This window comes from Paroedura picta, chromosome 2 (assembly GCF_049243985.1).
Source record: "Paroedura picta isolate Pp20150507F chromosome 2, Ppicta_v3.0, whole genome shotgun sequence".
In the NCBI taxonomy this organism is placed as follows: Eukaryota; Metazoa; Chordata; class Lepidosauria; order Squamata; family Gekkonidae; genus Paroedura; species Paroedura picta.
The window spans coordinates 87,244,573-87,270,598 of NC_135370.1; the positions used below are offsets into that span (position 1 = coordinate 87,244,573).

The 26,026-nt window shown below is 43.7% G+C and overlaps 1 protein-coding gene across 18 annotated transcripts in view; it reads left to right on the top strand.

Moving 5' to 3' along the window:
* Positions 1-26,026, top strand: part of BRSK2 (BR serine/threonine kinase 2) — a 532,635-nt gene that overhangs the window by 352,038 nt on the left and 154,571 nt on the right. For all 18 annotated transcript variants that reach the window (XM_077321456.1, XM_077321462.1, XM_077321458.1 and 15 more), the window contains exon 3: positions 19,850-19,935. In XM_077321456.1, the coding sequence (XP_077177571.1) occupies positions 19,850-19,935 (86 nt within the window). The remainder of the gene's footprint in view (positions 1-19,849; positions 19,936-26,026) is intronic.

A 26,026-nucleotide genomic window follows, 5' to 3' on the forward strand; every position in this document is an offset into this window, starting at 1 on the left:
GGTGGGCTGCTACAGTGTGGCAGGGGCAGTGGGTTGCTTGGGGAAAACTGACTGCACAGATGGCAGCAACTATTAAAATGGTTATGTCTTAATCTGTTGCATGGGTTCCGGTGGCCATGTTCCATGTTGGTGTGCTGAAGAAAAGAATTCTGTTGCTCAGCTGGACCCATGGGTATCTGCTCGGTTGGAACATCCTCTCCACACAAATACCCCAAAATGATCACTGTATTAAAATAAAATGCAGGGCATTAAAATGAGGAAAATGAGAATGGGAAAATATCTTTGGTCTTGGGAAAAGACCATGAATGGGAAGAAGACAGAGACTTGGCCTTCCTAGCTTCTTCTGTCACTTTTAATTTATTTCAAATGTGATTTTAGAGAAGTAAACTAGTAAGATCAATTAAACTCTTTGTTCAAGGGAGAAAAATAAAAGGAGAACTATAAATCTGGATTATCTGTTAATAATGTTTTTTAAGGCTCGAGTCTCTCTATACTGCGTAATACTTAGTCAGATGAGAATAATTTAAAAACAACAGCTGGACTAAGGCAAACACACACAAAAAGCAGACCCATCCAAAGACAACAGAAAAAGAAACTGCAAAAAACAGGATAGAAAAATTTAAGGCAATAATTAAAATAGTAACACCAGAGGCGAAGCAGCAAGTTATCCCTGCCAGCCATTTTGAGATCTATTGTACTGAACTCGAGTGGCCATTCTGTGTCTAGACAAGATTTCTGGAACAAAAGGGTTTCAAGAGGGTAGTCCCACTGGAGTGCCGTAGAACAGCTAGGTTCGAGTCCGGTAGCACCTTAAAGCCCAACAAGATTTTCAGGGCATAGGTGTTGAGAGCCAAACTACCTGACAAAGGAAACTTGACTCTCAAAAGTTTATGCCCCAAAGATCTTGCTGATCTTTTAGATACATCTGTAACAAAATGGCAGATACAAGATAAACACTGATTGCTCATGAACTGAAGAAGAACCATTATGACCTCTACATAAAGAATGTCCAAATATAGAAGCACATAATAATTTGGCATTTACTATGAGGAAGCCTCTTATGGCGCAGAGTGGTAAGGCAGCAGTCATGCAGTCTGAAGCTGTCTGCCCATGAGGCTGGGAGTTCAATCCCAGCAGCCGGCTCAAGGTTGACTCAGCCTTCCATCCTTCCGAGGTCGGTAAAATGAGTACCCAGCTTGCTGGGGGGTAAACGGTGATGACTGGGGAAGGCACTGGCAAACCACCCCGTATTGAGTCTGCCATGAAAACGCTAGAGGGCGTCACCCCAAGGGTCAGACATGACTCGGTGCTTGCACAGGGGATACCTTTACCTTTACCTTTATGAGGAAGCAGATTTACCTTGGCAATTTTCCTGTTGTTCAAGAAATAAGACAACCACAAAAGGAGAATAGTGTGCTGTATCTGTATATTCCAGAAATGTATACCCCATCCTTACCTTATGGTCAATTAAATAAAATCCAACTCTTTGGTTAAATACCTGTAGTTTAAACTAGCGATTCCCAACCTGTGGGCTGCAGACCACATGTGGCCTGTCGACTAATTGGAGGTGGGCCGCGAAGGACGCCTTCTCCCCCCCTTTACTTCATCCCCCCCAGCCCTTTACAACACACTTTGGGTGTCATTGTCTCCCATCACTCCCAGATGGGACTATCTCGTTGCAGAGAAACAAGCTCAGGGTTCCCATTGATTTGTCATTCCCATTGATTTGTCATGAAAATAAAATGTTCCTTATGTTCATTGTTGTGGCGTGTCTGTATCTTATTTTGAAGGGATGTTTAAACATTACCATAGCGATCAGAGAGCGCTAGGGCAGTGGTTGAGAGTAGAGGAGTAAACTACCGCCCCCCCCCCCCACCGGGCCTCAGTAAAATTGTCAAGCATTGAGTGGTCCCCGGTGATAAAAAGGTTGGGGACCACTGGTTTAAACCATATTAAAAGTCTTTGCAATTATTTATTCTATAGAAATGGGGTAAGGACGGGATAGATTAATATGTAAACAAAGAGAGTCAGGAATGAATTATCACTGCCAGCTATATTATTCATTATCAAAATAGTTATATGGAACTTGGAACTTGCATGGTGAAGGAAAAACTGTTATGCAGAATTGTAAATAGCCAGAGAGCAGGTGTAACCTCTAAGACCTCAGCACTTGGAATGCCAAGGTTCATTGTCACCTGTCAATCTGCTGCACCTTTTTGAACAGCAAGCGGCTTAGATTTACTGAACTGTTGGGAACAAGGAAACTTGTACATCTCATTAAGTCCTCCCAGGCAAAACAAATCAGGAAAAGGGCTACTAGGGCAGCAGACCTCTGTAAAAGCTGACCAGTTTTACAAGCAGCGTACGCAGAGGGACTCCAGGCTGGCCTTGCAACATTGCTGACATGACAGTTTAAAAAAGAAAGTCTGTTCAAGAAAGAGAATAGTTTGGGCAGGGAATGTGCCAAGACTTATTCAAAAAGGCCTAAACCCTGGTGACCAGATAATTGTGGTGCCTTTGGCCTCCCTTGCACCTTTCGTCTAGAATTTATCTCTTCTTAGTATTGATTGGCTGCCAGAATGGCACCAGTGTCTTCACTAATCAGAGGGAAATGTGGGAGGTGATATGTGTGGAAAGAGGGAAGCAGAATAACCTGAAAAGAAAGTGATCTTTTCTTGCTGCTTTGATCATTCAGCTCCCTGCCAGGATAGATCCTGGATGGCAAAGGCACTAGAGGAAAGATTGGATGCTGATGCTGCTCTTACTGCCAATGCAAGGAAGATCTGTTTTCTCTAAAGGGGCTTGAGAAGTTTGATGTTATCCTCTTTGTCACACAGCGAGCCTGAGGTGATGCTGGGTTGTCTGTGTACAGATAGTTTTGCTGTCAACCCAGGGGCTGGCTTTTTTGATACAGTATTTTCCCTTTCTTCCTGCCTGTGTATGTGTGCTCACTTTGCTACTGTGCACCCTGAGTTGCCTAAGACAAAAGCCAATGAAAGGTTTGGACTGAAATATCACAGTTCCCTCCTTCAGTTATTTCATGGGACTGTGTAATTATAATTATGCAGAGGTCTTTCATATACACAGAACGTATCTGTTTGTCTGTACATGTGTATGTACATGTGTGAACTTACTCAAAGAATCGGAGTTTGCTCAGCAACTCTTAGACAAATTATGCATGGGCCAGAACAAATGGTGGCAACAGGGCTTCGGGGAAAATCCCCGATTATGCCCGACCTCGCCGCCATCTGAGGCCTGGCCCTACTCAGGCTGTCAGAAGACCTGCGTTAAAGAAACGTGGATTCTTCTGTGGACCTGGGAGTGCCAGCCTAGTGCATAGTTGGAGGAGCTGGGCTTTTATGCCTGGCTTCTCCCCCAACCTACATCGTCCCTGCAGGGACACCTCTCGCTCCTGCCAGCTCTGTGGCTCCGTGAAGCTGACAGGGGCATCCTGCCACCCCCACCATGGTGGGAGAGCAGCATGCTGCTCCCCGCCATCATGTAGTGGAAGGCCCATGCCCCTGATTCCCCCCCCCCCCACTGCCGCTGCTTCAAAGCGCTCCTGGCGCTTCCGGTCCCACATTACTTGCATGGGGCCATTGCGCCAGGGCAGCCGGCATGCGCTGGGGAAGCTCCACTGCTGTGTATAATTGGGGGGCGGCAGGGCTTTTTGCCCCAGCACAACAGAACAGTGGCAGCCTGGTGTGGCTGCTGCTGTGCATAATGGGTCATGGTGAGGCTCTGAATCCTTGGAGGGAAGCTGTGTGTTGACAAAGGCACAAAGTATCATGCTGCAATGACTGTCTCAGAGGGCAGGAAATACTGTGGTTCTAGGTGCTGAAGTAGTACAGCAAGGAGAGGCAGCAGTGGACCCAAATGACTGGGGAGTGTTTTATATAATTTATATCCTGCTTTTTGTTTCCCTACAGAAGGACTAAGACATCAACAGTATTTAAGACAAAGAGCATTTCCACACAACTTTAAAAATAGTGTTACACCAGCGTAATAGCATAGCACTAAAAATAATCGTGCCTCCGGCCATTCCGCACCATCTGTCTGTCTCACTTTTGTCTGCCACCTGTTCACTCTCCTTGCACCCTGCATGTCTGCTTGAAATGGCAGAAGAGAGCAACACGCTTTACATGTGACTCTCTTCCACCTGTCAGTCAAGCTAGGCACCCAATCCCCTTTTCAACCTTTTAAAGGGCCCGTGATGCCCACTAATTTTTTTAATCAAACCTTCTCCGTTGAAACGCCTATGCATCTAATCATAGATGCATAGTGCTTTTTGAATGCAACCCATTATGAACTCATGAGTCTTGATACTGAAAAAAAGAAATTTTGTTCCTGATTGTGGGGTGGGGGGGACTTTAGAGAGGCATGTTTTGTGTGACTACTTGGGGAAAACAAATTTTTGCCTTGCCTGCATGCTTGTACACCAATTTGTTGTTCTAGGCAGTTTGCTTAAAAAAAGAAACCTGTCCCTGGGAGAAGGGAGAGGGAGGTGGGTACGAGGGCGGGACATTTGAGGCAGAGATACACGTGGCCTGTTGGTTGCTTTCCGGTAGCTCTGGCTTTTTAGGTTGGGGAATTAAGCAATTCTTCAGCAAGCGCTTTAAAAGGGAGGATGTTGCTAGCAGTTTGCTGCTTGGATGCTGCTTGGATGTTGGCCACTTCAGGAGAAAAGCCAAAAATGTAGCATCTTCAGCAGGTAAGCATTTCATTATATTTATGGTATGCAGAAAGGCCCCAAATATTTGGATCCAGTTAATTTTTCTCTAAAACCTGTTTGGTCTAGAAAATTAAGGAGGGGTTACCAAGTCCCCAGTAGTTACTGACAGGGGATGGGGAGGCAGGATTGCCTGATCCAAGCTGGGAAACCTCTGGAAATTTGGGGTTGGAGCCTAGGGAGGTCAGGAACATCAGTTGGGTCCACTGCCATAGATCCACCCTCCAAAGTAACCATTTTTTCCAGGAGAACTGTAGTCTGGAGGTGAGCTATAATTCTGGGGGATCTCCAGGTCCCAGTGGGATGTTCTGAAACTATAGTAAATAATGCTTCCCAAAAGTGCAAAATAGTCATTTATAAAGACAATAATAATCAAATAATACTATACATTTATGCACAATAATACAACAATCCAACAAGTTTGATACAAAAACTGGTTCAGGCAACAGTTCAACAGGCTAGTTCCTACTGAAGTCCAAACAATGATCTGGTATACCCCTATTTTGCAAGGTGGCTTCTACAGTGGACCCGCAAGAAGTAATAATATTATCAAGCTCCTTAAGGGAATAAATAACAAATTGACTTAGAAAAATTCTCCAGAAAGTGAACTAATTCTTGCATCAATGGTACGTTTTCAAGCTATACATAGCCTGCTCAATGATCTAGGGAAGGATCCCAAAGGATATTTGGTTTATTTATTTAAAACATTTATGTGCTGCTTTTCCACCCAGTTCAAGGCCCCCAAAGTGGCAAATGTTAAAACATTTCAAATGCTAAAAAGCATTTAAAATTCAAATCTTAAATATTTATCTTGAATCTCTTAGGACCAGCTGGGCTTCAGCAGCATTATCTGTGAATTATGGCCCTGGGTCTTCAGAAAGCAACTGGCTGCTTCTGGCTATCACATTCTCCTTGTGGCCTACTTGGTATTCCATGTACTTTCTTCTACTACCAGTGCCAGTGTGGGCTGTTGGCTCAGTGAAGGGTGTGTGTTTGTGTGTGTGAAAGGTCATGAAGTCACAGCCAAGTTATGGCAAATGTATAGGAATTGCAAGGCATGTGGCTAAACCAAGGTGGTTTACCATTGCCTTCCTTTGCAAAACCTTCTCTGGAAGTCTTCCATCCAAGTATTGAGCCAGCTGAGCTTTTGAGATAGGGCAAGATCAGGCTGGGGGGTGGCAGGTTACAGTGAATGAGTGATAGGGTTGTGAGTGTCCTGCATAGTGCAGGGGGTTGGACTAGACGACCCATGAGGTCCCTTCCAACTCTATGATTCTATGATTCTACATTCTGTTCCCTATATACTGCTGTTCAGGACTGTCTTATGCAGTTGCCTGTCAGTTAAGTTAGTTCTAGCTGCTATCATCTGAGTGTCTTATTATTGTATCTCACCAAAGTGTTGGCCTGGATACTCGGGGAGCTGCCACCTGGAGGGCCAGCAGTTGTGAACTGAGGTGGGGGATGAACTAGTATCCTACAATAATATTTTCCTGCCATCTGAGACCTTTTTAAATTTGGTTGGGTATTGTTTTATGTGGGGTTTTAAATGGACGTAAACCACCACGAGCCAGCTGTGCCAGGAGTGGCGGTCAACAAATATAAGTAAAAAATAAATTATAAATAAAATAAACACCAAAACAGAAAGAAGATGTAAGAATAATTGCTAAGAAATCTGCAGGAGGGTAGATAGATACACAATGTATTCTTCAAATACAATTGATTGGTGGAGGGACCCTTCCCCATTCCTGGAATTCTTATTACTTTGCCACCTAGTTTCTTCCACATCTGTATAAATAACTCACTGAACTTGAACCCAGGCTGTGCAGCTGCTGGAAAACACAAACAGGGGTTAGGGAGATGTTGCAGGTGTGGGTAACACTGCTAGTGAAGTCTGTTGAAACCCCACTAGGGAAGGGGGGTAAGGCTAGGTCAGGCTGGCTTCATCAATCAAAGAAGTGCTTTTGGCAGAACTTCAGCTAAGGCCTCACCCTACCACCACCGTGATAGATGAAAAATGCAGAGTTGACTTGTTGACTTATGCATGTGTTGTCCTTTGACTTTTCTCAGAAGCCCTGGATAATGGTCTGTGATGGTGCTGTTTGCCCTGAACAAGGTCACTGAGCTTCTTGAGTGTTGCACGTTTGTTCCAATAGCTAGCACATACTTCCTTTAATGTATAAAGAATTCAAAAGGGGGCCGACTGTGAATGTGGGTGGGTGCTTCTTTCTATCAGCTTCATACTGAAATGTTTTAAAATATACTTTCGTGGCACTGAAAAGCTAATAAAAGCTTTCTGCTGTCCAAAGCTTCCTATGGTTATGGTTAAAGGGAAAGACTCTCCATTGGATAGAATGGAGAGATGGGGTACCTGCTTTTGGAACCCCTGGAAGTGGACCCCATAGGCCAATCGTTGTGAAATTCAGAGGGGATTCAAGGGAGAGCCTCCTGGAGTTACCCTGAAAGTTTGGAGGCTGTAACTGAACCCCCACCCCCCAGGCCCTGGGAAAAGCAGAAACACCAGAATTCCCATTAAAGTCCTCCTTCCCATGTGCACCAGGGGGAGTTGATGCAGCAAATGGAAGAGCTTGGATTTTAACCCCCCCCCCTTTGGAGCAGTTTGCCCTCTTGCTTTCCCTAACCATGAGACAATGGTGAGGACAAGAGGCAAGCGGGGGCTACAGTGATTTCCCAGCTGATCAGGAGACAATGAGCCTTGGCCACCATGATCTCTTAGGGATGCAACTTCATAGGCTTGGGCAGACTGCACTCTCCCTTGCTGCCAAACAGCCCCCCCCCAAAAAAAAGATGTTTTGCAAGCCTGTGAGGGAAGCAGGAGCTGCCAGAGCCTCTGTTGATCTTCACAGCACTGAGCCTATTGCCAGGGCAACAAGCCACTACAGTCACCTCTGTAGAGCAAAAAAGGCCACCCGATTACATCAATATCAGAACATGCCAGGGAAGTGGGTGTGGTTGGGTGGGGGATTAGGACTGTCAGCCATGCCATGCATGCCCACATAACCCCGCCACCCTTGGGTCACAGGATCCTCATCCTTGATGGCTTCCCAGCCAGCTTGTAGACTGACTGAGAAACATTTGGCTTCTCACAATGGGCTTCTAAAGAAAGGGTTAGAACAAATGGGAGTGCACGGTGGCAGGGGAGGAAAGAGCTTCTTATAGTGGAATAACATAATAATGCCCTTGTGGTTGGGTTTGAAAAGAAAGACATCAGGTATGGAAGGGGAGGGCATTCAGAAGTAGCAAAATGGCACTGGCAGATTATTGGCTGTTTTCATCATGTGACAAGGATTGACAAGACAGAAGGGAGGAAAAGGCTGCCAGGAAGTTTCTACTTCCTGTCCTCCAGCTTCAATGTGGAGGCAAATATGGGGGCTCAAACTGGGAGCAAACAGATGGCAAAGGGAGCCAAAGACTCCTAATGCGGACATTGGAAATGGTCTGCGGGTGTGATGCTGAACTTGAAATGCAGGAAGCATCATGACATGACAGCTGGGTGAGTCCTGAGTGCAGAAAATGTCTGTGTGTGTGTGTGTGTGTGTGTGTGTGTGTGTGTGTGTGTGTGTGTGTGTGAGAGAGAGAGAGAGAGAGAGAGAGAGAGAGAGAGAGAGAGAGAGAAATAATGGAAACACTAATACTTTGTCTCCATCAATTTATGGCACACAGATCCAGCTTTCTTGACCTAAGCTTGTCACAAATGCTGAGGTGAATAAATGCAAACAAATTCATATTGCCCATGCAAGAGATGAGCATGTATTTGCCTCAGTTACCATCTGTTGGGCAAGTGTGTTCTGGAGTATTCTACCAGGAGTCTGGGAAAGAAAGGGGGCTTCTCACCATAGCCATTCCTGTGAAATGAGCCTAAAGCTGAAGATAACTCTTTCTCCCTGACAGAAGAAGGACTGGGGTCAGGGGTTTGGGACCATAGTGAAGATTTTATATTACTCCTCACAAGGACAATACAGCCCTTGCACTGGTCTCTGTCATTAACTGAGTCAGTGAAGCATCATAGTAGCTAATCAGCTCCCTGCTCAGACCCCCAAAAACTCTAATCAGCACCTGCAAGGTGACAAACTAAGTGATTTGTCTTTGTGGATATGTTGCAATTGTTTCTCACCACTGTCTCCAGCACCATGGTTTCCGTCACCACCTGGAAAAAAGTCTGTTGCAGAAAAACAAGACTTGAAATGAATCTGGTGCCCTGGGGTGGTGTGGCAGATGAATGTATCTCTTTAATATTATGCAAATACCTCTCCATGATTCCTGTTTTCTGTAGATTCCCAGGGCCACTCTCTCTAGCTGTTTAAAGTTTGGTCAACTCTGTACTAATTGTAGTGGCATTAAACTAGCCAGCCCTGCAGGACTCTTGCCTTTCTTGGCTTGGAGCCAGGCAGCAATATACCAGTCTTCTAGAACAAGGAGGCATAAAAGTGATACCAAATTGCTGGCAAGGGTCAGGGGGAGAATACCCTACATTTAAGGACCATTGGGTTTTATTTCAATCGCCTAAAAAAACTCCCGATTTCCTGCTGATATGTATTGCCACTTTGTTCTCCTAAGTAATCCAGTTGTAGAATTACTAGAGGCTGTGTCCCGCCTATTTCAGCACCTGGTGTTTCCCTGGAAATGAGAAATCATGTTCTCAGACATTTGCTGTTGATGAGATAATTTAGGAATCATGTCTGCACTTCAAGCTTTAGACAGAACTACTACACAGTGTCTCTGTAACGTTTCCGTAGAATGGGAAAAGAGCTATAGCAGCATTGTATCAATTTCCACAGCAATCTGGATAGAGATCTTGTCATTATCCCTGGCTTTCAGTATTTAATTCAGTTACACAGAGTGGCAATAATAAATACAGACAAGCATTTCATTTGAGAGTAGTGAAGACAAAGGCAGGTGAAATTTATTATCCTTGCAATTTTAGCTGAGTCTGATTTCCCCTGTTCCCAGGTAGCGCAATCCAGAGCTGATAACTGTTGTAATTTTACCAAATATCTCATGTCACCAATGAGGAATGTCATAGAGCAATCATTGACTTGTTGAAGGTCACAAAGAAACCAAAGGCCAGTTCCTGGATGGAAACGTTGTCTCTAAGGGCTCTGCTTTATTTATTAGACATGCCGGTTTCAAAAGTGGCTTTTTAGGCCTAGGTTATACAACACTGAAGATGTTCCCACACTTTGGACTGTTAGGGGTGTTTCCCTAACATACCTTAAATATAAGCTCCCGGGAAAGCTGCGGGCCCTGTGGGATCGGTCAGCATTCCGCAGGGCCTGCAAGATGGAGCTCTTCCGCCAGGTCTATGCTTGAGGCTGGGGTTGGTACGGAAGATCGAGAGGTCCCCCTTTTTATACCATGATATTTTATTTATGCCTTTATTCCATCTTATTGCTTAGTGCTACTAACATCTGGTACTAATTTACACGTAACTATTCAGACCTCCTTCCTGCCAGCCCCTTGAGTAGTTAGCGTGGGGGGGGGGAGTTATATTTTTCACCATGTTTGTTGTATTGTATTGTCATGATTGTAAGGAGTTTTATGTCCTTTTATGGGGGTTTTAAATCATTTTATGGACTTTGTGACCTGCCACGAGCCAGCCTCAGGAGTGGCGGTAAATAAATATAAATAAATATAAATAAAATAAATATATTTGTTGTTGTTGTTGTTACGTGCGAAGTCGTGTCCGACCCATCATGACCCCATGGACAATGATCGTCCAGGCCTTCCTGTCCTCTACCATTACCCGGAGTCCATTTAAGTTTGCTCTATCCAGCCACCTCATTCTCTGTCGTCCCCTTCTTCTTTTGCCCTCAATCGCTCCCAGCATTAGGCTCTTCTCCAGGGAGTCCTTCCTTCTCATGAGGTGGCCAAAGTATTTGAGTTTCATCTTCAGGATCTGGCCTTCTAAGGAGCAGGCAGGGCTGATCTCCTCTAGGACTGCCCAGTTTGTTCGCTTTGCAGTCCAAATATATATACTTTTTGCTTAAACCCATCCCTGCATAATACATACATATAACTAAAAGTAGACATAACTGTGAGAATAAAAGCTGATTTCTCATACTTAATCCCAGTTTGGTGAGGCTGAGAAACCCAATCCAAGGTGGGCTCTGGTTGTTCTAAGAGGCTCCTACTGAAGGTCTGCTGGACCAAATACAGTCTGCTTGGAACTGCTGCAGAAACAGAGGTCATAACTGTGGGCCCTGTTTAGAACTGGAGCCTGGGGCAGAAGAAGCCCCTCTCCCTGTAATTGTCAAGTTCCACAGTTCTCATTGTTTTCACACACACTAAATAATGCACTTTCAATACACTTTGCAACTCGATTTTGCCATGTGAAATCCACTTGGAAATGGTCACTGAAAAGGATCCCAACTGCATTATTTAGCTTGTCTGAAAGGAACGATATGAGAAGTTAAATTTATCTGCCATGAGAACAAACAGCTTCCAGAGCCCTTGAACTTCTTATGTTGTTGCTATCTCATCACCAGCATTTTCTGTTGCCTAAAATAAATGTAAACAAATAAACTTTACTTTTACTTGTGGCCCACAAATCCAGCTACCTTTAACGGTCTGCTCTCAGATTTTTCAGGTAGCCATTTTTTGGGGGGAAAGCATTGGAAACCAGTGTGGTGGTATTGTTTTGTGTTGAGACCTGGTATACTTGGGTTGGGTTCAAATATCTACCCAGCCATGAAACTCATTGAGGAACCTTGGACTAGTTACATTGTGTCTCTGCCTAACCTTCCTTATAAAGTTATTGTGAACACTGGAGGAACAAAGAATCATGTAGGGAAGGATAAAAAAAAAAAGGTAGGATTAAAAAATGACAAGGTAGAGAAGCAATAATACATAGCATTTGAGACTAGGATATGGAAAACCCAAGTGGGAAGGATGTCCGCTACATCAGTGGTCCCCAACACCCAGTCTGGAGACCGGTACCAGTCCATGGATCAGTCGGTACCGGGCCGCAGCTCCTCCTCGTCCTCCTCCCTGGCTGCTGCCTCAGGGGCTGCCCTGCCTCTCTGCCACCAGCTCACCTTTGGTGCTCTCCAGTGGCCGCCATGGTTGGTGCTACCCTTCGGCGTGGCACTGTGCAGCTGCTGCGGGCAGTGCCCCCCAGCAGGCGGTGGGAAGTCAGGGGCACCAGTGGGAAAGCAAGTGGAGCAGGGGCTCAAGAGGTGGTGACATCCCTCGGCAAAAGACTACCCCCCCCCGGGCCTCAGTAAAATTGTTAATTGTTGACCGGTCCCTGGTGATAAAGTGGTTGGGGACCACTATGCTACAACACTATGGACAAAAAAAATTCAAAAGTGAGGCTGATCAATCATGCCATTAAAAAGGTAAATGGAGGAGAGGAGAGGAGAGGAGAGGAGAGGAGAGGAGAGGAGAGGAGAGGAGAGGAGAGGAGAGGAGAGGAGAGGAGAGGAGAGGAGAGGAGAGAGGTCTGTATGGTGTTAAACTGCCCTGGCCTCAACCATAAGCTTGGAGAAAGAGTGCAATCTTATACTCCTTGAGGCACTGTGATAACTAATGTGGTGTCTCTTTTCACTGGGAGTGGGAAGTACTGTGTATTGTGGTTTGAGTCCTGTGTCTCAGAATGCAATCCTTAGGGGTTCCTTCTCTGCCCCATAGCCACTGAATTGTGGGTTTCCCCCATTGTGTCTTATCCCCCATTTTATTTAATATTTATGTGAAGTTACTGAAAGAGACTATCAGGAGGTTTGGCTGGAGTGCCATCAATATGCTGTGGATATCTAGCTCTACCTTTTTCCCTCTGACTTCCAAACATGCTACTGATGTTCTGAACTGGGGCTCGGAGTCAGTAATCAACCGGATGAGAATGAACAAGCTGAAACTGAATTCTGACACAGTAGAAGGTTTCTGGATTAGTAGAACTCTCTTTTCTTCCAGTCAAAAACATGGGTTCGCTGTTTGGGAGTGCTACTTGACCGAGCCATCCCCTTCAATCCCCAGGTAACTGTCGTGGTTTGGAGTACTTTTGTTGAGTTTTGGCTAGGGCATCATCTGTATCCATTCCTGGCTCAGTCTGATTCATGGCTTAGTTACATTCAGACTGGAATGTAACTTCCTGAAGAGAGCTCAGAGGCAGCAGCTAGTGCAGACTGTCTTTGTAAATTACCCTGAGCCTCTGAGAAAGGGCTGCATATAAATTAGATTATAAATCAAAATAAATAAAAACCAGACTGCTGGTCAGAGCCAGCTATAGAAGTGTGTGACCCAATGATATGACAGCAATTACGTTGGCCACTGATGTGTTCCCAAGTTCAATTCAAGCTGTATGTTTTGTCCTTTAAAGCTTTACAGGGCTTGGGACAGGGGTATCTGAAGGTCCATCTTCTCCCATACATTTCTGGCCAGGGATTAATATCACAGGGAGAGGCTCTCCTGACATTTCTGTCAACCAAAGAAGCTTATTTGGTGGGTGCACAAGAGAGGGTATTTTCAGTGACAGCCCCATAATTCTGGTACAAGCCTGAATCCCTCAATTTTGCCCTTTAGGAGGCGGTTAAAGATTGCTGCATCTAGGTCTGAATTTGATTAATGTGGTGGTATTCTTAAACTGTGATTTTAATTTCTGTTTTCTATTGTTGTTTTATTTATATTGCAAGCCTCCTTGAACTCCATAAGTTAGAAAGATGACTAATCAATGTTTAAATAAATAAAGCTTGATTCCCTGCTTTTCCATGAAGCTTATGGGTGATCGTTTGTACCATTTTCAAATCTAGAGTCCATTTTGGTTGTTTGATTTCTATTAAAAGAAGAGATACGATAAACTGTATTTCCATTTTTACTTATTGTTAAATTGTTTATCTGTTAGTTGCAGCTTAGGGTAGGTTCTTTCTTCTGCTGTTATCTTCCTTTCGAACTGTCCTCTTTTCGTGGTGTAAATCCTAGTTAGTCTGCTGCTTGTCTCCTTTCCTGCCTCCTGGCAGAATCCCCAGATATGATCCCAAAATCCCTTGCATTGCATTGCTAGGCTGTTGCCAAAGCCTAGATATGCAACCTGTTTGATAGTGAGCAGCTGTAAATGTAAGAGAAACCACCTCCTTCTCCCCAGGATCATCAGTCTCCCTCTTCCTGTATGTCTGGTCCCTTCATGGAATTCCTACATTTGTCAACTCTGAAGCAAAATAAACCTTTTACACTCTCCACTCCCCCCTCCCATTTTTATCCAGCAGCTTTATTGTATTCTCTAAACCATACTCTGAAATAAAATATATCTTTCATACAATTCTTCCCTTTCACTCTTGCCATTTTCCTGCCTTTTAAACCCCCCACCCACCCGAAAGGCTGAAGTCTCTGGATCACATTTGACTTGGTGAATCACTGCTAGCAGAGAAGGGGCAGGAGAGGTGGCAAAGGAAGGAGGAGGAGGAGGAGGAGGTGGTGGTGGTTCTTATATGCCACTTTTCTCTACCCAAAGGAGGCTCAAAGAAGCTTACAGTCACCTTCCCTTTCCTCTCCCCACAACAGACACCCTGTGAGGTGGATGAGGCTGAGAAAGCCTTGATATCACTGCTCGGTCAGAAAGCTTTATCATTGCTGTGGCGAGCCTAAGGTCACCCAGCTGGCTGCATATTGGGTAGTGCAGAATCGAACCTGGCTTGCCAGATTAGAAGTCCGCACTCCTAACCACTTCACCAAACTGATTTCTCTCTCTAAGGGATTCCTTAGAATGTACCATCAAGAGTTGAACGCAGGTGGAACTGAAAATTTTCTCTTAGTCTGTTTTTCCTTCTCTGTATGCAGGAGACGAAAAGGGATGGCACTACTGAATAAAGTGCAATTTTTGCATTTAGAAATTGCCCTACAGTTAACACTATTGTCAAGCACAAACCATGGTTTAGAAGCCAATGTTAGTACCTCCTAACCAATCATAATTTGGGGGGGGTGTAGCTCTGTAAGTGCAATCAAAAATGGGATCAATTTGGATGATCTTGTCAATGTTGGAAGCACGTTTGGTTCTGAGATAATCTCCCCACTTTCTTTCAAAGTTCTATTTGTATTAATGTTACTTTGGTTTTATTGTGCAAAATCCATATTCTAGTATCTTGGAAGCAAATAAATATTTGGTTTGTTATCTGTTTCTTCCTGGAATTGAATGTAAATCTGAAAATACTGTAAATGAACATCAGGAATGTTGTATTTTCTTTGTCTGAATACCTTAAGCTGTAAATCTCCGCTTTTCCATGCCTGTTCTCTTAGGCTTTTGGACAGTAACTAAGAAATACCCTGAGAGAGTGTGAGCATCACATCACTCACTTAGACTGGATGTATTGCCACAATTGTCAGCAGCAGAGGTTTTTTCCGAAAGCAATGAATCTTCAGTGTGCAGAGGGCCAGACTGAAAGGAAAATCCCTGATTTTATTCTTAGGGCAAATGTAGCTGGGATCCACTGTCAATGATGTGACGAGCCTTCTCCAGTGCATGAGACTGCCAGAGAGACGGGGAATGCTCAGCCTCCAAAGAAGTATAGACATACTTTAATGGATACCTACAAATCTGGGGGAGGGGGGTCATTAAAATGAATTTGAAAGAAGAACTTAAGTAGCTTGCTGATGATCACCATTTTTTCATTTGAAAGATTTGGATGAGTACTACTTACTTCAGTGATTCAGCAAAGTAGCACTCAGCTTCCAGACAGTTTATTTTTCAGTGAACAAAAGACCGCTCAGTGGTGTGTTGTGTTAGGAGGACTTAAATTGTTTGTCTAATCAACTTCCATAAAGCACCTGCTAAACACTATTCCTTATCTTGCTGAAGGGAAATTCACTTGGTCTCAGTTATTGCTTGTAAGGGATGGATGTTGAGGACAAGGGACTATGTGGTTGCTTCAGTGATGCTCTTAAAGTGCTGGGGAAGAGTGAACTTCTGGTATGTGTGCTATCTCCACTGTGTGTATAGGACCTGGACCAGAGTTTACAAGCATAAACATCTGCATGAGTAGTCTCAGTTCTCATAAACTGTCTGCTATAAAAAGAATCAGATGGACCCATTAACCTCTCCCGACCTACAGTGTCGCTTCAGAGACACCAAAGAGATCTCAGGGTGCTTTCTTTAGGAGGCCATGCTGCAGTGGGGTGTATTCTACCATTTCATGAATCATACCAGATTGTTAGTCATTTAAAAATGTAAAAGTGGAGCTGTAAGTTAACCTATCTTTTTACAATAAGTTAAATGTACCTACATGAATATGTCATGTAAGATGTGTTTCTATTTTTGTAAGTACAGTTATTTCTTCCTGACTCCTATATTAGGCCTGGCATCTGTGTTGGCAATGATGTTGCAATTGGATGTGCAAAATCTCTGCTCAGCCTTTAAAGTTCCAAGTCACCATTGCTGAGCATAACCCCATTCAAAGGATAAAGTGAGATAATCCCATGTTTGCTGCCCAACATGGAAATGTGACACACAAAAGGTGCTTTTACAGAGGCAATCTGTTGAAATAATATTGTGGCTACAATAGTAGGTCTAAACCACTGCCTTGGTGGCTAGGGACTAGCATCCAGATGAGCTCAGTGTGGTGTAGATCAAATCTGTTCAGACCGGAACTGGGTTCCATTGGCTGGGCTAGTAACATCTGGGGAGGCAGCTAAGCAGTAGGACAAACAGCAACATGTGCCCTGAACTGATCTGACCTTGGAGCATAGGTAGAATGAACGCAAAAACGCTCAGCTGCCATGGGACATTAGAAAGGTACTGCATCTTGACAGCAACCTGTCACTTTTGCTTTGGCAAACTACACTACCACAGAGCAGGGTAGGTTTTTTTTTTTCCTGAGGCAGATGGGGAAATTGGTTCTAGGGAAAATCCTGAGTATGAAGCAGGATTTTAGAAATTCTCCTTTGGTTTGTCCCCTAATTTCCTCAAGCGACTTGTGCCTTTAGTTTTTTGTTTGTTTTAAGTGTTATTTTGTTTTCTGTTTTTTCCCCCATTGGTTCTTTTGAGACCACTCTTACCTTGTTCTTTTTCAAAAAGCCAATTTTGAGTTGTGTTTTCTGTTTCTTTGTCTCACTCATTCCCACCTACCTCCATCTCACTTCTTGATGATTTGACCATCATCACCATCATCATCAAACCACTCCCTCTTCTCCCCTACGAGGATGAATGGTTTCTGTTTTTTATTTTTAAAAATGGAACCCCTAGATAAATATACCAGTGCACTAATGTTGTAATGTTAGTTTTCACAAGTGTTCTGAATCCTCAGCTTACTTTTTTTTAAAATCAAAGCTTTAGCTTCTCCTCTTGTGAAGAAATGCTTTTTCCCTTACTGTGAGGGAGGAGGCAAAACACTTAGCTTTTAAAAAATGAAATCTGGGAATTCAGACAAGCTCTTAAAGCTATCAGTACAGAGCTGTATCAATATAAAAATGTTTAAGTACAGATTTTTAAAAAGAAAATCAGCCATGATATTGATATAAGCATATGGGGGGGGGAAACTAAAAGAGGGAGGGGTGCTATGATGACACCAATGACAACAACAAAATCCTGTGAAAATCCTGATTATTTAAGGTACATGAACATAAACTGAATTTAGAACTGTGAAAATACATTGGGATCAAGTTAATGCAGTCTGTTTAAGAGGCTCTGAAGCCTCTCCCCCTGTCCCCCTCCCGCCCGATTCCGTGGCTTCAGGGCGGGCAAAGGAGCCAGGCTGCTGCCCAGTTCCTTTGGCCGCCCTGAAGCCTCTCCCCCACCCCTCCTGCCCGATACTGTGGCTTCAGGCTGCCCAGAAGCCTGTCCCCCCACCGCCCTCCCTGCCAAGGGGCCGGCCTCGGCGAGGGGAAAGGAGGAGTCTAGAATTTGGGAGACTGTCCCGAAACATGGGGAGGGCCTCAAAAGAGGCAGGTGGCTTGAAATGGCCTGGAAGAGGTTTAGGCCTCCTGAGCCATTTCAGGTCACCTTTATAGGTACTCCAGGCAGCAAGGGATCCTGTTTCCAGTGAGGGATGTGAATCCCAGGGCACTGCCAAATGGAGAAGGTTGGATGACCATAGGTCGATGAGTTAGACGCCTGTTCCCCTTATGCCAACACCTTGATGTTGAATTGTTAAATAAAAGCTGTGGCCTGTTTGCCAAAAGTTAGTTTGTGTGAGCGTCATCCTTGAGCCAAACTGCACACCTGCAAGTCAATATTTAGTTACCTGGTTAGAAATGTTAGTGTTTTCCCCTGAGAGGAGCATTTTGATTTTTCCTTCCTCTGATGCTCCAGGAAACCTCCATCAGTAGCTATTAGCCTCAAGATATATATCGGGGACAGTGATACTCTGGATTCTTGGTGCTTGGGGGGCCACAGTGGGAAGGCTTCTGTAGTTCTGCTTCTCTGGTGGACCTCCTGATGGCATCTGGGTTTTGGCCACTGTGTGAAACAGAGTATTGGACAGGATGGGCCATTGGCCTGATCTTGCACAGCTTCTCTTATGTTCATATGTTGTAAAGCAGTGGTCCCCAACCCCCGGTCTGGGGACTGGTGCCGGTCAGCAGATCAGTTGGTACTGGTCTGCGACTCCTCCTTGTCCTCCTTTCTGGCTGCTGCCTGGGGGGCTGCCCTGCCACTCTGCCGCCAGCTCACCTTTTGTGCTCTCTGGCGGCCACCATGGCTGGGGCTCTCCCTTGGCGTGGCACTGCGCAGCTGCTGCAGGCAGAGCCCCCCCAGCGGACGGCGGGAAAGCAAGTGGAGCAGGGACTCAGGCGGTAGCGACATCCCTTGGCAAAAGACTACCCCCGTCCGGGCCTCAGTAAAATTGTCAAGTGTTGACCGTTCCCCGGTGATAAAAAGGTTGGGGACCATTGTTGTAAAGAATATTGTAAAGGATGCATAGGTACCATGGATATTGTAATCAGTTTTATTAGAGCAGAGGGGAGATGCTTGTTGGAAGAAAATTAGCATCTGTAGTGAAAAAAATTCCTGTGTCTCTGTTCATTTCTGGCAGGAGGGGGCCTTTTCTTCTGAACTTGTGAATTAACTCAAATTCAGCAATCACATTGCAATTTTCCCTTGAAAAGTCTTTATTTGAAGACTGCCACTCTTAGGTAGCAAGATTAAAATGTTCTTCCACTGGATTTTGACTGATATGGTTTTTAATGTCAGATTTATCTCCATTTATATTTTTGTGTAAGGATTGACCTGTTTTTCGAATGTACACAGTGGAAAGGCATTGCTGACATTTGATGGCATATGTAACTCTGGAAGATGAACATGTAAAACCTGAGATGGAATGGCAGGTGTTGTTAGGTACAATTATTGTGTTGTCAGCATCAATCTGGGGATGGCAACTTGGTTTGCTGTAGGCAAGTGGAATTGGTTTATTTTATCCCGAAAAAACAGGAAAAACTTTGGTATTTCTAAATTCTGTAGCCAATAATTCAGGTGTGTAGCCATGTTGGTCTGAAGTAGCAGTCCAATGGCACCTTTAAGATCAACAAAGTTTTATTCAAGGTGTGTAATTTTGTGTGCATGCACACTTCCTCAGACAATAAAGGTGCCCTTGGACTCAAATTCTGTGGTGGATGATGTGATGGTTATTGAGTGATAGGACACAGACTTGTAAATCTTTTATGCTATTAATTGTTTTCTCTCTTTTTGAACTGCTTCAGTTTTTAATTACAAGTATATTTGAATTTTGGTTTGAATGACCATAAAATAAAGAATGATTGATTGATTGAGCAATAGGACCTGTGGTATGGATCAGCAAAATCCAGAAAAATTAGCTGAGTGCTTAATTAAGCTAGTTCTTGTCCATGGCATTGCTGGCTACTGAGTGCATGTAGGCAAAAAAACAATAAATAAAAAAGCACAGTCGTTGGTTGTGCTATTAAACTAATATAACCACTGTTTATTAGAGGACATTCTAGGCAGTAAATATAAGAAAGGAGATGCAGGAGGTATCTCTACACCCATCATACTATAGGCAGGCAAGAGGGAGAACAGAAGAAGCTGGAAACAGGAAGCTGTCCCTAAGATAGTCTAGCCTCAAAAGGACAGCATCAGAGAAATCAAAAAGGTGAGCAGTCAGTGGGGTATCCTAACTGAATGTGAAACGTGATTCTAATCTTCCCTTCTGTTTTTCTTTTCTCTTACAGGTGGAACGGGAAATAGCCATCCTGAAGTTGATAGAACACCCCCATGTTTTAAAGCTGCACGATGTTTATGAAAATAAAAAATATTTGTAGGTATTATTCATTTGCACAGGGAGAGGGAGGAAAGGAAAATGGAATATTGTTGGGAAAATGCATTGACTGTCCCCTAACATGGAAGTGTAGGTTAATGAATGGCTCTACACATCAAGTATTCAAATAGGTAATAGTTTTTTTCCCATTTTTGTTCATACTTTTGTGTTATTAGTAACTAATATATAGTAACTATAACTTCTAGTTAGAGTTATTTATGGCTTTCTTTTAATGTGCTGAATTATGTAGAGGTTCACAACTGGTATTTGGTTTCTGATGTGGAGTGATTTGTTGTTTTTGTGGCATTTCATCACAGAGTCAACATCACACTCACCTTAAAGCAATCACCTATTCATAAAATTATTAGCATCACCAAGGTTATACTCACGGTGTGCTGGGAACATTTTTGGCCATGTCTACAAAAATATTTGCTTGCTGTGTTTGCTATCAGTGACAGTATTACATGGACAAAAGTGATTGGCGGTTTAGTGAAGAGATGGCATTATTGCATACCATCTTATTCAGTGTGCACCTCTGGTTGGCTGCTATTCACATGCAGTTGAAGTAAATAGGAAATGTAGGATTTCTCCTCAGTTGAAGGATTTTACATGGAAATATTTTGTCCTTTCCCCATCAAATGGTAGCTCATAAATCAAAAGATTCAGTGCAGCCCTAAATTGTTCTTGTATTATGCTGCAAAGTATGATTGAGGTGTTTATTCACAGCCATTGTGATTCAAACAGGGACCACCCAAATGGAAGTTAAACAGATTCTACAATTTATAAAACTGTTGTGCGGCAATCTGATCAGATTTTCTTGGGATTAAGCCTTATTAATGAGGATACAGATTCTGGGTTGGGGAAATGGCTAGATCTGAGCAGGGCAGAATTTGGGGAGGGAAAGGATTTCAGTAGGGCATAGGCCCCCGGGGAGGGCGGTATATAAATCAAATAAAATAAATAAATAAATAAATAATGCTATAGAATCAACTTTCCAACTTTTCTCCAGATCTCTGCAGTCTGGAGATCAGTTGTAATTCTTGGAGGTTGGCAACCATACCCACTGAACATAGTTGGATTTACTTCTCAGTAGATGTGCATAAGATTGCACTATTAAGTCATTAAATTCCTCTACAGTCTGAAATTTGAGCCTGTTTCTTTTATTAAAGAAGTAATTGAAAACCAAACTCTTGTCAAAATAGTCAAATTTTCCATTAGGCTTACAAAACAAAAATCAATGTTTTGTTCTCCCTTGGCTGGTTTTGCGGGAATAATTAATTAATATAACTTATTCCCAGAGCATTGTCACCATCATTCACTGAGTCTGGCCCATGGTCAGCATTTCTGCAGCTCTCAAGTTTTAGTTAGAAGCCAGAAAGGTCGAATTTGTTGCCAGGAAGACAAGTCATATTAATCTTAACTCAAATGTGTGTTTGGGGAGGGGTGACGATTTCAGGACTGGAAAGGGCAAACAGAAGAGATCCAAATGTTATTTTCAAATTTCTAATAGTATTGCATGCAAGGAAAGTGGGGGGGGGGGTATTTGAGCATGTGAATGAAAATTTCCTGGATATACTCTTTTAACATCACATCTGTATAAGCTATAGCCATTTTGGTGTAGTGGTTAAGAGTGGTGCCCTCTAATCTGGTGAGTTGGATTTCATTCCCCTTTCCTCCACATGCAGCCAGTTGGGTTCTGGTCCATTTACAGTTCTCTCAGAGCTCTCGGCCCCACCTACCTCACAAGGTGTCTGTTGTAGGGAGAGGAAGGAAAGGTGATTGTAAGCCTCTTTGAGACTCCCTTGAGTAGTGATAAGTGGGGTATAAAAACCAACTCTTTTTCTAATTAATTGATGATCAAAGAAAAGAGTGTTGATTGGTCACACATTGGCCATACAGCTGTAATAGTGAATTTTTACTCAGGAACATAGTTACAAGAGTTCATGGAAGGACTCTTAGCGATAGAGCCTGAGGAGGGTGGGGTTTGGTTATAATGCCATAGAGTCCAGCTACTAGAGGGGCCATTTTCTCCTGGTGAACTGATCTGTGTCAAGAACCTAAAAAGATTGAGAAAGCTACAACTTTATATAATATATATGTATTTCATTTGTGGAGCTCAAATATATAAAAGTAATTAAAATAATCAAAACAACAGGGAGTGACACTGTTTTTCTATAGGTTAAACATAATTAAATTGTGTGCTAACATCCAAAGACCTAGCGCATTTTAACCTATGGAGGTCTTCCTCAGGGGTCAATATTAAGCACACACAGTTGTCTTAAAATACACAGATATACATAAAATATGTTTATATATCATTTTTCAATCACCAGGGTGGTAAACAACATCTATATTCAAGTTAAGGTCCCTTGCATGTCTACTGGATATGAAATGTTCTTATACAAATCAGGGGTTTTCAAAGGGCTTCCTTCAATAACCTTCTCTGGTCTTAAACAAAACCTGCTATGTGTGCTTGTGTGTCACCTGGAGATCTGTTGTAATAATGGGAGATCTTCAGCTACCACTTGGGAGTTGAGAACCCTATTTGTGGCTAAGAGCAGTCCAGTTATAGAAATGTCTACTGGTACAAATGCAGAAAGAAGGGCTAACTGCAATGGACAAACCATGTTTTCAAAAAGGTCATGTTAGACCAGGTTTTCTCAACCAGAGTTTTAGCTACCACCTGGTCTTGCATCTTGCGTTTCTTGGTAAGGTAGTTGAAAGGGCCACTGCGGGCCAGCTCCTAGCATTCTTGGAAGAAATTTTGGCTCTTATCCATACCAGTCTGGCTTCTGTCCTGGCCATGGGGTGGAGACAGCACTGATCACCCTGATGGATAATCTCTGGCACCAACTGGATCGGAGCGGGTCATCCATACTCCTTATGTTAGATCTGTCGGCCACCTTTGATGTGGTCAACCACGAATTATTGATTCACCACCTCACCAGGATGGGGATATGGGGCATAGCCTTTGATTGGCTATGCTCCTTTCTCCAGACCCAGACCCAGAGGGTGGCAGTGGGGAATTAGTTGTCATGTTCCTTGTCCAGAATCGATCTTACACATGTCCTGTGACTTGTATTAAGCTGTGGGGAATTAGCAGAGCAAGAGTGAGGTAACGTAGCATTAAAGGATCAAATGCCAGTGTTTATAAAGTAATTGAACCCTTAAGAACTCAAGGCAGACAATGTTGGTAAATTGTAAAAATAATAACAGTCTTTATTAGAAAGAAAATAATAAAAGCATAAATATATCTGACACACCTATCAAGCAGTCATATAGAGAAGACTTAGGGTGGGAAATGAAGGTTCAGTATAATTACCATGCCCGTAAAGTAGAGTCAGAGATCAGTGACATGAGCCAGCATGACAGGAGGTTCCAATGGATCCTGAGTTAGAAGACACTCAGGGTAGCTGTGTACCGCCACGGTTTATATAGTTTTTTGGGGAGGGGGCTATGTGATGTGGGCTAGGTGAGCACATGATAGAACTTTCCATGGGTCAGGATGTTGGGCAGTGTCTGGCCAGGTCTGCAGATGGCCATTGATGGGTCTAAGAAAAGGAAGCCATCATGTCTCAATAGATCTAGCTACAGGGTTTGGGGAACAGATTTCCTATGGCAGAGGGGCCAAGTAGTAGTCATATTAAAGACAAAGAAGTTTGTCTAGGAGCCCCTGGGCAAACAGGTTTTAGCTGGTCCACTAAATCAGCAATACAATGGGGTGGGGGTGGGGGTTTAGGAGGAAAGCCGTCTTGAGTCAGGGGGTGTATTCGGCAGAGGCTGCCATTCAGGACCTGTGGCCAAGAGCAAGCTCTTTAAGATGGAGTCTGACCTGGCTTGGCAGACTTTCACAGTGTTTCACAGCTTTGGCTTAAGCCTAGACTATAGAGGTGTGCCACTGTTTGTAGAAGACAGTATGCCAGTTCGTGAGGCAGGGGCCCTGCCATGTGTAACACTTGTTCCTCAGAAAGTTCCTCAGGGAGTGGTGCTCTCCCGTACTCTTTTTAACATCTTTATGTGCCCTCTGGCCCAGTTGGCCCAGCTTTGGGCTGGGTTGTCATCAATATGCCAATGACACCCAGATCTATCTCCTCATGGATGGCTGCCTGGACTCCCCCCATCCCCCCCCATCCCAAACCATTTGCTAGATGTTTGGAAGTCATGGCTGGATGGCTTGAGCATAGTTACCTGAAACTCATCCCCTCCAAGATAGAGGTCCTACAGCTGGGTAGGAAGGAGGCACAACAGAAAGCAAGTTTGTCCGTACTGGCCAGGATGCAACTGGTCACCATGCCTCAGGCCAGGAACTAGGGAGTGACCTTGGAGGCACAGGTCAAGAAGGTAGCCTGCCAGGCATTTTTTCATCTTTGTCAGGTGAGGATACTAGCACCCTGTCTGTCCTCTGAGCACCTAGCAATGGTGATCCATGTGATGTTCACCTCCAGAATAGACTTCTGTAACTTGTCCCTGATCCAGAAATTGCAGCTGGTGCAGAATGTGGCTGCTAGGGTCCTCACAGGAACAATTTGGAGGGCCCATATCCAGCCTGTGCTGAGGCAGCTGCATTGGTTGTCAGTTGCGACCCAGATTTGGTTCAAGGTTTTAGTTTTGACATTTAAGGCCCTTCGTGGTCTGGGACTCACGTATTTGAGTGACCGTTTGTCACCATATGCCCCCTGTACAGCTTTGCGCTCTGCAGAGAACCAACTTGTGTTCGTCCCCAGCTCCGGGGAAGTGCACTTGGCCTCGATCAGGGCCAGGACTGAAAAGGCCCTGGTGGAATGAGCTCCAAGGAGATCTGCGGGCCCTGTGGGAGCTGCTGGCTTCCTGCATGGCCTGCAAGATGGAGCTCTTCCGCCAGGTCTATGGTTGAGTCCCGAAGTGCAGAAAATCTTTTTGGACCTCCCATCAGGAAGCATGCCACCCTTATCGGCCATCTTAGGTGATCATTGTTGACATAGTTGCTGGGGTTGGGGAGACCCTGTGCTTTATGCTGATAGATCATAGGCTCCAAACCACTGTCTTCATACGGTAGCAAATCATGTAATATTACAAAAATAGGCATGCTCACCTGTATTTCAGGCCTTTTTAATACATTTTTAAATAAACAAATTTGCCCACATGTTCTGCATGGTAAATTGATCATCTGTAATTGCCTGTGGTAAGCCTCATGCAAGGTCTGATGTTCGATGCATCTGACAAAATCCATTCTTACCCATGAAAGTTCATACAAAACAGATCTTCAAAGGTGCCACAGAATTCTGTTGCTTTGTAGTCACAGCAGACTAATAGCCTAGTTCTACAGAGTTAAGAACAATAATTATTTCTTTTGTGCATCAAGCCCTGCACAGGATCAGGCTGTAACATGACTATTCTTGAAGGGATGTATCGCTATGGAGGCAATTCTTTTTTCATTAATTTTATTGTTTTTGTGCTTATGTCTTTAAAGAGTGGAGAACCGAGTTTGATTCCCCACTCCTCCTCCACATGCAGCCAGCTGGGTGATGCTTGCGCCAGTCACAGTTCTCTCAGAGATCTCTCAGTCTCACTTCCCTCACAGTGTCTGTTGTGGGGACAGGAAGGTTAGGCAATTGTAAGCCACTTTGAGACAGTTAGTAAAAAGTAGGGTACAAAAACCCAGCTCTTCTTCTACTTTCTGCTTATTATGAGTGATTAGTTATTCTCATAGTCAGAAAAGAATTTTTTTATATAAGAGATGGGTGGGATTTGTATATTAAAACTTTATTTTTTAAAACAGGCATTAATGGTGCTACAAATAGTTTTTCAAAAACATTAGCCCTAAAATGTGTTTTTAATTCACCACCATTGTATTTGGGCAGTTCACTCATGATTCTTTGAATCTCAGTTAATTCATCTGCGAGATGGGGTTAATAAAATATGCTTTAGAGAGATGCTAGGAACCTGGAATGAAGAATGGTCATTGTCAGGGTATAAACAGCTAGCTTTTATGATTAATGATGACAATTTAAAGAAAATTACACAGATTTTGTGCTAAATATCATTGTTCATTATTACAATGAGCTGTTAAGATTGACATATAGAAAACTAATCAATCAATAGATAAATGGGG